At 35.5% G+C, this 13,829-nt stretch overlaps 1 protein-coding gene across 12 annotated transcripts in view; it reads right to left on the bottom strand.

The window, feature by feature from the left end:
* Nucleotides 1-13,829, bottom strand: part of WDR33 (WD repeat domain 33) — a 108,572-nt gene that overhangs the window by 45,977 nt on the left and 48,766 nt on the right. For 10 of the 12 annotated variants that reach the window (XR_011570223.1, XR_011570227.1, XM_070801703.1 and 7 more), the window contains 5 exons: nt 13,318-13,386; nt 12,642-12,746; nt 10,312-10,407; nt 10,030-10,181; nt 8,238-8,335 (listed from right to left, as the gene is read on the bottom strand). Coding sequence is in view for 9 of the 12 variants with exons in the window: in XM_070801703.1 (XP_070657804.1) it covers nt 8,238-8,335; nt 10,030-10,181; nt 10,312-10,407; nt 12,642-12,746; nt 13,318-13,386 (520 nt within the window). In the remaining 3 variants the exon portion in view is untranslated. Of the gene's footprint in view, nt 1-1,626; nt 1,797-8,237; nt 8,336-10,029; nt 10,182-10,311; nt 10,408-12,641; nt 12,747-13,317; nt 13,387-13,829 lie in introns of those variants that run through there. The other 2 variants (XR_011570229.1, XM_070801735.1) reach the window with 2 other exon arrangements.

The following is a 13,829-nucleotide window of genomic DNA, read 5'->3' as shown; positions in this document are numbered from 1 at the left end:
AACTTTTTCACTCTCCTCTTTCACGTTCATCAAGAGGCTTTTTAGTTCCTCTTCACTTTCTGCCATAAGGGTGGTATAATCTGCATATCTAAGCTTATTGATATTTCTCCCCGCAATCTTGATTCCAGTTTGTGCTTCTTCCAGCCCAGCGTTTCTCATGATGTACTCTGCATAGAAGTTAAATAAGCAGGGTGACAATATACAGCCTTGACGTACTCCTTTTCCTCTTTAAAACCAGTCTGTTGTTCCATATCCAGTTCTAACTGTTGCTTCCTGACCTGCATATAGGTTTCTCAAGAGGCAGGTCAGGTGGTCTGGTATTCCCATCTTTTTCAGAATTTTCCACAGTTTATTGTGATCCACACAGTCAAATCCAATCCTACTCCCATACAAAAGCCTTTAAATATTTGAAGATGACAAAATTTTTCTTCAGATTCTCTTGTCCAAGCTGAATACTAAACTTCGCTGTACTTTTCCTCATGATTTCCAGATCCTTCTCCATTCTAATTAACTCCCATGATAACTATGCCCCATCATTCTGAAGGACTTCACTGGTGACTCAGTCGTAAAATCTAACTACAATGCCTGCAATGCAGGAGACATGGGTTTGATTCCCATGGGTCAGGAAGATACCCTGAAGAAGGAAAGGGTAACTCACTCCAGTATTCTTGCCTGGGAAATCCCTTGGACAGAGAAGCCTGGTGGGCTCCAGTCCATGGGGTCACAAAAAAGTTGCACACGACTTAAAGAGACTAAACACACACACTCATATCATTCTGAAACATACATTTTTTACAAGTGAGGGATGGGATGACACCTCAAGAATTCACACCTATCAGCTAAAACCCATGGTTATTTTTATATGAACTCTCATATACCAATCTAGTAAACTCCAGAATTGAGACGGAAAATCTAAATATAGAACTTCACATTTATCTCTAATTAAAATTTTATACAATAATATTCTATTCACAAGGTTTAAGATGACACTATCCATTCTAGATGAGAATTTCTGCTTATAGTTGTGAATCACCTGTTAACTTGCAAAAGCCATCTTTAATAAAAAATATTAAACAGGAGAGAGGCCAAGTAAAGGATCTTGCAGCACTTTCTGCATACATGCCTCACAGGTAACAAACATCCAATGAACTTTTCTGGAAATAACAGTCAGTCATGCAGCTATAATGCCACGATCTACTATGACCTACAGATTAATTCAAAAGACTGACTATGGTTTAAAACAATTCCTTTATCTCCCCCTCTGGTAATTCTATAAAACTAGGGTTGTTTTAGCATGACCTATTTCTATTCCAAACCACTGGTTTTCAATGGAAACAGTAATGTCCCTTAATAAGCATTCTGTAAAGACTTTCCTTCTCAGAGTCTATTTGGATGTGCACTGGTACCTTTTTAAAAAAAAGTTTTATATGTATGGGTTATTATCAATAAATTTCATTTCAGAAGAGTAAAACTATTTTTAAAAAGCAATTAGTAGGCTTTACAGGACTAAGACCAACTGCTCTAACCTTTGGTGACTTCTGTTATCACAAATTACTTTTGTTTTATACAAGAAGTTTCTGTTGCAGATAAAATATTGAGCTCCCAGGTACGAAGTCTCTTGGACTCACCTTAATACTCTTTGGGCTTCCCTGATAGCTCAGTTGGTAAAGAATCCACCTGCAATGCAGGAGACCCTGGTTCAATTCCTGGGTCAGGAAGATCCGCTGGATAAGGGATAGGCTACCCACTCCAGTATCCTTGGGCTTCCCTTGTGGCTCAGCTGGTAAAGAATCCACCTGCAATGTGGGAGACCTGGGTTTGATCCCTGGGTTGGGAGGATCCCCTGGAGAAGTGAAAGGCTACCCACTCCAGTATTCTGGCCTAGAATTGGTCTGCATTCATCTTGATTTCCCTCAGTACTTCCTAACTGTTTTAATGTGGCAGAACACTTATGATTTAAACAGCAGCAACTTAGCCACTTTTAAAGTTATATAACCTAAATTGGATCTCAACACCATGTCTGTACCTTTGCCTGTTGAGAACTACAAAGAGGCATGCACAGTCAGGGCAGGGCTATCACACAGCAGCACACTGGGCTGCACACTGCTAGAGGAGCTCTGCCAGTCCCTATGCAAAGGCGTCTTGTGGTGGCTGGGCCCTTCCTGGGGTTCCCTAGAAACCAATTCAATAGTTAAAAACATCAAATTAAGGTAGATACACTTCACTGGGATAATGCAAGTAACGTGACACTCTAAAACCAGGCTAAGAAGGTAAAGTTCTCTCAGAGAGAACTATATTAAAATATATTCACTGAAAAAGAAAAAAAAAAAAAAAAAAAGAAGCCTCAGCAGATTGATTTTGAGTCATAATAGTGTGTTTTGGACAAATTAAGACTATTTTATGACACGATTTGTTAAAAAAAAAAAAAGGATAAATGACCAAGAAACTACCATTTCTTCCTTTAAACAGAAATTCTTAGTCTCTTATAACTAAAGAGATCACACCACTGTAGGTGCTTCTTAGAAATTCCCACGATCTGATTTAAATCAAATTTTAAGATGGCTTTCAGATACATAATAAAAGTGAACAAAGAAAGTGACTATGAAAAAAACAATATTTGTTTTGGTACTTAACCTCCTTCACTGTCAAACAACTTACTTGTGGTGATACCATATTTTAACTATACTATTTTTATTAAAGGATCTACCCACTGAAAATGAAGATGCCAAAAGCATACTATACCTTTACTTTTATCAGCTCTTTCCAATGTCCTGAATTCTAATTTTAAAAACTATAAAAATCTTCATCAGCCGAGCTCTAGAGGGTAACTAATTCACTGGCAAACAAAAACTTAAGCCTCACTCAAACTGAAGCAGACAATTACAGAATATTTATTAAATGCAAAGATAAAAACTGACTGCCTAGATGACAAGTCATAGTGATCTGTTGCTGTCAAAAAATTGGAATCTCTATACACAAAAGAATGTCTGGAAATTGCTCTTAATTAAAACAGAATGACTGTAACAGTGTGCAGCCCTGGCATCCCAAGAAAGCCAAGATCTATTTTCAACAAGTTTTTGGAACATATGTGCAATATTTTAAATAAGTACATAGTTAGAACAAAGCTCAGTATAAAAACCTAAAACGATACTGTAAAACATGAATGGACCATAGTAAATGAATATTTCAGGATGCTACTACACTAATTTCTTCAAATAATTTGCTTTAGACATACATATTAAGTCTTCTTCCCTCTCATGATATACTCAGATAATTATTTACGTAGGAAAACATACCATGATCCAGTCTGTTCAAGGGAGCAGGGGGAAAAGAGCCTTCAATAAACGCTTCCTCAAAATAAGGAAACACAGGGAAAACAGGTTATCAACCAATATATTTATGGGCCCACATGAATGACTGGACGATTATATAAGATGTACCCTAAGTTCTTTTAATATTAAAACATGCTATGTTAGTGAAAGGGGTTATTCTGCTACAGGCTATTTTAAAGGAAGCTGAGTATTTGCTTTTCATCTTGGGGAGAACACAAAGGATTCTGTGGAATGTTTTGTACAAATACATAAAGGTCCCTTAATCGCAAACTTCATAGTTTGCCAATTTTAAATAAAACATTATCAATAAAAAAGCATCAGAGACTTTTGAACACTCAAGACTTTGTAAATATGTCTTCACACAGTTCAGAAACACACTGCCAAACCAAAAGATCTTCGCAGAGGGGCTTATCTCATTAAAGAACCACAGTCACATTCAGTCAGGCAGAGATACACAGAGACTTATCAAAAATACTAACAGTATTATTTTCTTATGCTGTGTGTACTCAAGGGTTCATTTCCTCTCCATGAATGGTGTATTTTAAAACTGAAAACAGATCTTACCTCCTGAGTAAGCCTCAGTATAACTCCTTATGTTCATGTTTATTTATTTAACCCAGTATATAGCTTGTAACTCATTTGCAGTTTGAACTATTCTTTGTGATTGAAAACCTATACCCTATATGGACAGCTTTAAAGTAGAATGGCAAAAAAAAATTGAGAATCTACAGTTCTCTCTACCCAATACTTCTCTTCTCTCCCTACAAAAACCTTTATTCTACAATTTGATCATCACCGCTCAGGAAGACATTACATCTATGCTGATGATACTTTTAAAACATAAAAGAGGCAGTTTAACATAACGCTTCAGAGTATGAACTCTAGAGTTGAGAGGGGTTCAAATCTGAGCCTCACCTCTTACAAGTTATATGGCCTTGGGGAAGTTCACTTTTTTCTAAAACGTGGAATAAACTATATTTATCTCATAGGGGTAATGGTAAGATTAAATGAACTACTTAGAATAAGTGTAATGTGTCAGTTATTGTTGCTAAAATCAAGAAGGTAAAACAATTCATACTAAAGCTAGTAAATTGGATTCTTTTTAGTATATATTATGCTGGCAGACATGGGGTCACTAAGAGTCAGATACAACTAAGCACAAAAAAATAAAATTTCACTTCTAATTAAAATTAACTACAGTATTCTTATTGATTCTGTATCTCCAATCTTTCTTATTTTCATTTTAGTCACAAATGATCTGTTTCTAACTTTATATTGATAAAAGCACACTTCTAAGACTCTCACTGACTCTTTCCCTCAATACCCAACATTTTAAGTTTGTGAAAATAAACTTTAAGAAGCATGAGGGTAGGAAGACATCATACTTTATTTTTTAAAAATGTGTTCTACCTATGATAGCATGAATACAATATATGCTCACTAATAAAAGGATCTTAATGCCTCTATTTCACTTGAAGTCAAGTGCATAAACACCTACAGGCTCATTTAGACTTATGTATTCTTGGTGCTTAAAGGTTGTTTTAATCCCAGTCCCTAAACTGAGTGCTGTAATTCATACTAGAAAAGAAAGATAAATGTGTGTAAATTATGCTGATATGCATATGCTTTGGAAATGGGTGGGCATACACATAGTATTTCTCAATGCTGCAATATATTCAGCTTCACAAGTGTGTCCTTTTCCCATCTATGGAACAAATACGACAACCTCAAAGTAGCAAATCTGACAATAGATCGATGCTCATTTAAATATTAAAAATACTGATTATTTTCTCTTGTGTAACGTCTTCTTTTTCCAAGAAGCATAAGAACAATCTCAGTAAGGACACTCACTAAAAAGCAACTGTAAATTCTGTACTCAAAAGTACCATATAATGGCCTCTGCCACACACAGGGATCCTGTAAGCTTACAGCTACAAGACATTAAGAAGATATGAGCGCTGTCTTCAGATACTTGAAGAGCTGCCATGTAGAAGAGTTCAGATTTAATTTTTTGTGTTCCAGAAGGCAGGACAAGTTATGAGAAAGAAGGCTTCTGATTTAAAGAAAGAACTTTCTGAAAATTAGAGCTACATAAAACTGAACCTCTTTTGAGAGGTTCATGTGAGGTAGTGAATATCATATGGGCTTCTCTGGTGGCTCAGTGGTAAAGAATCTGCCTGCCAACGCAAGACACTCGGGTTCAATACCTAGGTAAGGAAGATCATCTGGAGGAGGAAATGGCTACCCACTCCAGTATTCCTGCATGAGAAATCCCATGGGCAAAGGAGCCTGGTGAGTTACAGTCCACAGGGTCGCAAAGAGTCGGACACAACTGAGCGAGTAACCACGCACGCATAGTAAATACTGTATCAATAAAAATGTTTTGTGAGTAGAAAAATGGTTTGGGGGAGTGATGTGGGAAAGTATTCGATAAACAGCTGGACTACGTGCTCACAAATATCCCCTTCAATCAAAATGTTGTTGGATTTCCTTAACTTAATCCCAGGTGATGGTCTGATGCACAACACTAACATGCCGTGGAAGTGTGCTTACCTGCCTGACGTCATAGAGCCTATCGCACCTTCATAAAGGGCAAGAGGCATTTTAAAAGCCTCCTATTTGCTTAACTTGGGGATTCCATTTTCTATGAATAGAACTAAATTAAATTCACTTCACTTTGTTAAGAATTTCACCTCATCCCTTGAGACAACTTGAGTGCCATAGTGCCCTGATCCCAAACCCACCAAGTGAATAGGAAAATTATAACAACACTGGTTTCATTACTTTATAATCATGTCTAAAATTCAGAAAATTTAGAAAAATGAGGAATGATAGTTTTCTGTCAGATAATTAGACCCTAACAACCCATCCACTACACCAGATCCACTATCAGAAGTACTACTTAGGTGGTATAATTAACTTGGTTGACTGTATTTCTATTTCTCATGTACTCACTAAGGTACTAAGAAAACAGTCATGACCATAAACCAAATATAACACTGTTTACAGGAAGACAACAACATGAGTAAGCTACAATACTGATCCTAAAAGCACATGGAGGTTCACTGCATTTTTGTTCATTTTTAAATATTCATAGTAAAAACTTAAAAAGAATACCCACAGCAAATATAAAATTCAACCCTCAGTTAATACAGACATGATATTGGTCTGTTTTTTAAGCTATATGAAGAACAGGTTATGATTCAGCATTCATGTAATTTTATCCAAATTCACCTGGACTCAAATTTGAAAATATTTACCTGCTAATTAATACCTAACTTACACTCTAAATCTCAGAAGAATCAAGTTCTTAAGCACTGTTTAGAAACAGTTTCATTAATATAACTGAAAAACACTTCATTGGCACTTGGGGTTAAAGACACTATCTTATATTAGTTTTTCTTCTTTATTTAATACAAGATGCATAGTCGTATTATATCAGACTTCATGGTTATTATAGTCTAGGCCATTGTTAAATTAATGGTTTTGATCCTTTAGAATTACATCAATACATAAAATTATTTGGTTTCCTCTGTATTTCTTAGGATTTTCAAAGTCTAGAAAAAGCTATCATTGTTTAACAGCTAAGACTTCTCATAGTAGAATTAGGATAGGTGTCAAGTGATAGGAAGCTAGTCCTGGCTCTGATCTTATTTTACCTTGACTATTTCACTTAATCTCCTGGGTCTTGGTGCTCATCCATAAAAGAACGCAGATTAGATGATTTCAAAGGCTCCATCTAGTTTCTGGTTGTCAATATTATGACCTCATCCTGAGTATACCCCTTCAATAGGACAGGTATGATATCCTTATTCTAGCTATCACAATACATTACTCTGGATAAAACCCACAAAATGTGTAAAGCCAGGAATGTTTAAAAATTGTGATTAAAAAATACACTGGCTTGAAATATGGGTTAAATATCAAGAACACTAAACTTCTTGTCTAGAAAGCATAAACTCTATATGCTGTAAATAAAACTCTGAAAAGGTGTGAGAAACAAGTCAAGCAAGATAACTCACTCTACCAACTCTTGAACAAAAAAGGGCAATCTCTGAATAGTAATTTCTTGACACACAATGTCTGTGGCACCCATTCTCTCTCTACGCATGTATGTGTAAGAGGAAGATGATACTTTTATGGCATAATGGAATCAAGAGTATGGAAGACAATGTACTCTTCGTTAATACCTGAGGAAACTACCTTCCTAGTTAATAATAAACCAAGATGTACGTAAATGTTTTTTGTGTCAATATTTATATTGAATATATAAAACACACAGTTAATTCCTTAACTCTAACACTATTAAATTCACATCAATAGTGCTGATGTACTACTGTGAGTTATTTCAACAGCCCCACTTAGAAAACTAAGTTAATCCAAGTGAAAATATGGATTTCTTTTCTAGGATAGAGTAATTCACAGATGTTAGTTTATAACTATGAAATCAATAAAAGTAAATAAAAATCCCTCCAATATGTAGTAACAAATGGCCCATGTAGTATAAATGTGGTATACTGAAGAACCACCTCCTTTCAGAAATACCAATATTGAGAAGTGTAGCTACTGAGACTTTGGTTAATGCCTATTGAAAAAGCAATGTCAGAAGAATGTGAGTTATATAAATAAAATTACAGCGTCAATATGTTGGAGAAAGCCGTCCGGGGTACAAGGCAGGAAATGTGTGTGTATTTAATTTACAGCTCAAAATATTAATAGTAAAAATAGACAAAAAGTGATTGTGAACCAGAAAGAGTTCAGGTTTCTTTCAAGAGCCTGGTTGAGATGGTGTGTATGTAAAACAACTGAATGAAGATGTAAGCTGGTATTGTGGTACTGTGATGATTTAAACCACAAATGCCTTCCCTATTTAAATATTCCAATCAGTACTGTTAGGACACGTACCTCGGAGAATTCTTTCCTCATGGCAACGAAGAAAGTCCCAGATTCTAACAGTGCCGTCATCAGAGCATGTAGCAAATTTATTATCCGTGGGTGAGAAACTGTTACGTGAAGACACACAGCAGGGGAAAGAAGTCAGCATTTCACAGGTTATCTGCGCGTCTCAGACAGGGAAAAATAAAACACTGCGCTGCGCGATAAACAGGAGAGGGAAGCATCCAACGTGAAGGGCCTTAAAGAGACTGCTGTTAGCTAACAACCTATCTCAACAAAAGAATAATTCACAGTAGTTGCTTCTTAGTTTTCAATCATCAATATTCAGAGAACTTAATGAGGGTATTATTAGTACTAATGCTATCCAGACTCCCCACAGTACAGTATTTCCTATGGTATCAACAGAAAACATAGAGCTGATTAAGTATAGAACTAAACAAATTCTCTTTGCAATATTCCTGTAAAGTCTTTTAAAATCACATAGGAATACTGCTCAAAAAAAACCAGCATCAGCTTCTGCTTTGAACTTCATATAATGATAAGCTGAAAAGTTTCAGGCAGGCTGTTTTAAGACTAGTTGTTAAAACATTCCTTCATATGATGTTTCTCACTTATGTAAAAGGTTTGTGGAAAATGTTCACACCTTCTTTTCACGCAAGTTATCCCATGAATGTTACACTTTTTGAAGGAAACTAACATGGGGACATGCCGACTGTTTAAAGCCAAAGAATATGCTGCAAAGGAGGGATCCATTTCTTCCTCCCTGTAAAAGACCATCAAGTTTCTCACTTAACTCTAAGAACTCCCCTGAACTTCTGAACCTTATGCTTAAGAAAGGACCACTTTTGAAAATTCAGTGTATAGTCAGGAGAATAAGGCACAGTCTTTGCAGATGTGTGTTTATCCAATAAGTCTTTGTTAAGATTCTGAAAGTAGAAACAAGTGACTACAGTGGACGATGTTTCTATAAAGATGTCAACCTCCTCCCTCGTGTGGGTGGCACAACCATAAAGAACGCTGCTTAGCTTTCTTCTGAAGCTGCAGCATTTCTTCAAGCTTGTTTTTGAAACTTTTTCTTTTCCATTTCTACTATACATATCTCACTGATATGTAAAAATATACAACTTAATGAAAATATTTTAAACTCCCACTTATCATACATTTGCATTACTGATGTCAACAACAGTGAATCAGAAGGAAAGTCCTACAGTCTTCTTGACAATGGTCTGCTCACAGCTCCAAAGCTTGAAAGAACCCGCTCATTAATCCATTAATGTTTGCCACATCCAGAGTTACTTGGAGACTTTTTAGCCCTACTATACTTTTCTTTTGAAGTCGTGGCATAACCAAGCCAACCAGGTCTTCACTTAAGCCTTTTTTTTCTTGTATTTTGTGAGAACTCTGAAGGTGTTTTCTGTAGGCTTTAGATTTTATTCAGTTGTATAATTAAAGACTGAATTCTTTATTTGGAATTAAATATTCTTATCTTACATAGTAGGTAATAAAAATGAATAACGTATACACATTATTAACCATAAATGAAAAGAGAAAACCAGTGCAAAATGCGGCAGACAATACATCTCTAACATATTGCAAAGGCTCATATCGGGACAACACTACTTCAGAAAAGTGCCAGCAAAATGGTGAATGTGTGAAAACAAAGAAAAATATTGTGTTTATAGGGTGCAAAAAGTTTCCCAGAATCTGACAGAACCCATGCATCTCTGCACCCAGAATACACTTAGAGAATAATTTAACCATGACAATAGGGACTACAGAAAATGGTATATTGTGTATAAACCTGGCCTCTCTAATCGCCTCCTTATGTGCCTGGAACATCTTGACGTTGTTCATGTTCGACTGCCAATATTTCACATATCCTCCGTGATCTGCTGTCAACATCCACATGTCATTATGTGACCAAGTCATGGCTCTCACTGGGCTATCATGAGCCTGTGAAAACACAAAACATTTATAAACATCATATCAAAGACGATACAATGGAAGGCAATGATCTGTCCAATTATAAGTTTTAAAACGCCAGTAACACAGAATGATGCTACCATCTGATGATTACTGTTACCTGTAATATTGTTTCAAAATTGAAAGTGAGTCCATTCCACAAGGTGAACTCCCCACTAGAAGCTCCAGTGACCAACCTTCTTCCTTCTGGAGTCCACTGAGAAAGAAAAAGACATTATACAAGGTCACAAATCCACAACCTTAATTAATTGTTAAAACACTCAGAAAGTCTTTATAAAATATCCAACAATTGACATTAAGTGGACAATACTTTCACTTCAGAATATGGCTCAGATTTATAAGCAAATACTTAGCCAGAAAAGAAATTAACACAGTCCAAGGAAAACTCTAGCACTTGGCTCATTAAGTAAATTAAAAAGAGTAAGTGCATTACAATAACCTGTTAAGTTACACACACCTAGGCACCCTAAAGAGCATTTCAAAACAGAATATCTGAAGATCTACTTTTTCTAGAATACATGGAAGATCATCATACTAATAAATAAGATCGTCAGTCACCAGAAAAACTCAGAGACTGAATGAGTGAAAGATTTGGTTTATTACAGCTGCTAGTGGACCTTTGGGCAGAAAAGTTACCAGTGTTTTATGAAAATAACAAAACAAAACAGTATAACAATAAATATCAATTTAAGGAAATCAAGGCTATCAAACTTTTCCTGGAAACTAAATGTACAATACATATAAAGTTCTTCTTCATTCACAATATCAAGCAGTGACAAGTCTCATGCTAATCTAGCATCAAACAAAAAAAAGGCAATACAACAGAGGCATGACTAACAGTACCCCAGTATTTCAACGTCACAATCTGCATTCTGAAGGAATCTGTGGCATATGCTTATCAACTCAAAACGCAACGTACTTTTTCTTTTATTTTCAAGTTTCTATGACAGATTACACACGTTTTCCATAGATGTAAACACAAGAAATATCAATACAACAATCCTACATTCCCCTGTAAAAAGTGTGACACAGGGCTGAAAAATACAAGGGTGCTTATAGGATGAGACATACGAAATCAAGTTTATTTGGTAAATTACACAGATACACATGACAAGCCAGCCTTTTACTGCTTACCTGAAGATCACGATTTTGCTATCATTTTAAAAAACCCTTCTACTTTCCTAGTTTCTGCTATCTGCTATGGATCCCAACTCTGTAAAGACTACAGGCTACCACCCTGTAGACACAGGACCCACAGTCTTTATGTCTTTAACGCCTGTAATCTGGACTTGTCTTCACTATGTGCAAATTTCCTAAGACCTTATAGCTTGATTCCCAAATGAGCAATTTACCCATCTAACGAGATACAGCACATGGAATGCTCAGATTCTATTCACCTCAAAAAGGTTTTCTGTGTTATGCTAACGAGAAATTAAAATTAGCTGCACATCATACTCCTTTCACCAAATCCTCTGCCATACAAAATTACACTACAAATTGGTTGGCTCTACTAACACAAAAGCCATTCAAATAATGTTCCTTTTCTAATGTTTTCTACTGTAATAGGCCTCCGAAACAAAGAGGAGGCCTGACTGACTGTCACATTTGTATGGAGCTGAAGCCAGCATCTCTTTCAGCCCTCTGAGTTCTCTGGGCTGTCTATCACACCTCTCTAATAAGAAGACCTGCTTATTTTGCTCATTTGCCACAAATGTCTTTCCTCTGTCCCATTATTTTTTCAATTCTTATTCACTCAACTTTGACTATTAACTATCTTATGTTTCTGGACTTGATATACTGCTAACCAACAAGTACTTTCTTACTAGCAAAACACATACACAAAAAGATTATACTGTTATCTATAGGAATATTAGCTGGATGCCTGGGACACAGAGATGGGAAGACTTCTTTATTACAAATCCTTCAAATTTTAATAATCTGAACCATGTCAACGTACTGTTTATTTTAATATTATATTTTAAAAATTTTAGCGAAAATGTATTGAGTACCCACAATGTACCTTCACTGATGACAACTATGGTCTACCTTTGGGCTTCAGCTCTTCTTGGGTGTTTCCCTTCCCAGTAACCCTAAGAGTTTTGATTCACCTTGAGATGCTGTTCTCTAAACTGCAACAGAACATTTCTATTCAAAAGCAAGTCAGACACCTGCTGCAATATATATCCATGGCCAGCTCAGAGAGAATTCTACAGAAATTGCAACATAAAAGCAATCCAAAAGTACTACCTTACTAAACGTGGATATAATAGATAAACTGGATAGTCCAAAATAAAAATAAAAGCAATACACTGATTTTTATCCCAGTTATATATTTTAAACACTGCTTCATTTTCTTTGTCCTATTAAATATATTTGCAGGTTAATTTTTCAAAATTAATTTTTCCAAAAAGTATCAAACAGAATACTTACCCTGACAACAAATACTGGACATTTTACTTTATTTGTTGATGTTCGAACAAACTTTGTTGTTACTGCATTCATAGGATTATTCAACATCCCAATAGGTGGAACCAGCTACAAAAAAAGAGAATTAGATTTAAAGAGCTTCTGATCATGCACAGGGTATAAACCAGGGACATGGTAAGGTAATTATTTCAACATTTAAAGACAAATTCAGGACCATACAGGACAGTACTGTAATATATTAGTCTATAGTAATCAAATGAAGAAAATGAAAGTACAGGAAAGTTAAATGCCTATTATTTATTACTAAATAAACAATAAAATCAAGGGCCAGATTTCCCAAATTACTTCTCAAAGTCAACACACTTAAACATATTCGTAACAAGCAAGGTTTAAAATTAACTTCTCTCTTATAAGGACTCTTAGGCAGTGCAACCTTTTGCTGGACATTGCTTTAAGACCCAAATCAAAAGTTCATCCATTATCAGATTAAAAGAAAAATTTAAATGCAGGTTAAAAAAAAAAACATGGTTTATGCAGATACACTATCCTTTCAGGAATGTTTTAATTATTAAAAAAAAAATGTAAAAAGAAAAGTCCATGTTTAAATTAGAGATCTCATAGTTCCTAGGTCCAAGCAAAGAGGTTTTTATTAAACAAATATGACATATCTTATACTTACATCATTATAATAACCTGCATCAGGCTGAATTGCTCGCATATCTCTCTGGTCTCTTTGCCATATTCTATTCTGTTAAAAATCAATCAATCAATCAATCAATCAATATATAGTCTATACTCAACTTGAAGCTTAAGTAAATATTTACAGAATGTAAGCTGTCATCAAATGGGGAAAAAGAAGAATAAAACTTTTTCACTATGTTCTAAAACATAGATAATAGTATTTATCTTAAGAGATTTCCCCCTTTTCCTACTGACATTGTTTAGAATTTCCTCTCTTTGCTCATATTATGCCCAACCAATCATCCAAGATGCTGGTGACCCCAACACATTCTCATAGACAGACATTCCCAATTCCTTCACATTTCTCAGCACAAAACAATTCCTCTTATCCTGGTCTTGGTTTTCTTAACTCCTCCCAAACTCTCTTAGTCTAGTTTTTCAACTGAAACATCTGAAAAAGCCTTAATCTACCTTTACCTCTGAATGAATATTTTTCTGCTAAGTCCCTGC

Source organism: Bos indicus, chromosome 2 (genome assembly GCF_029378745.1).
Source record: "Bos indicus isolate NIAB-ARS_2022 breed Sahiwal x Tharparkar chromosome 2, NIAB-ARS_B.indTharparkar_mat_pri_1.0, whole genome shotgun sequence".
Classification (NCBI taxonomy): domain Eukaryota; kingdom Metazoa; phylum Chordata; class Mammalia; order Artiodactyla; family Bovidae; genus Bos; species Bos indicus.
The sequence above is the reverse complement of the archived record's forward strand: the minus strand, read 5'-3'. Positions and strand labels throughout refer to the sequence as shown.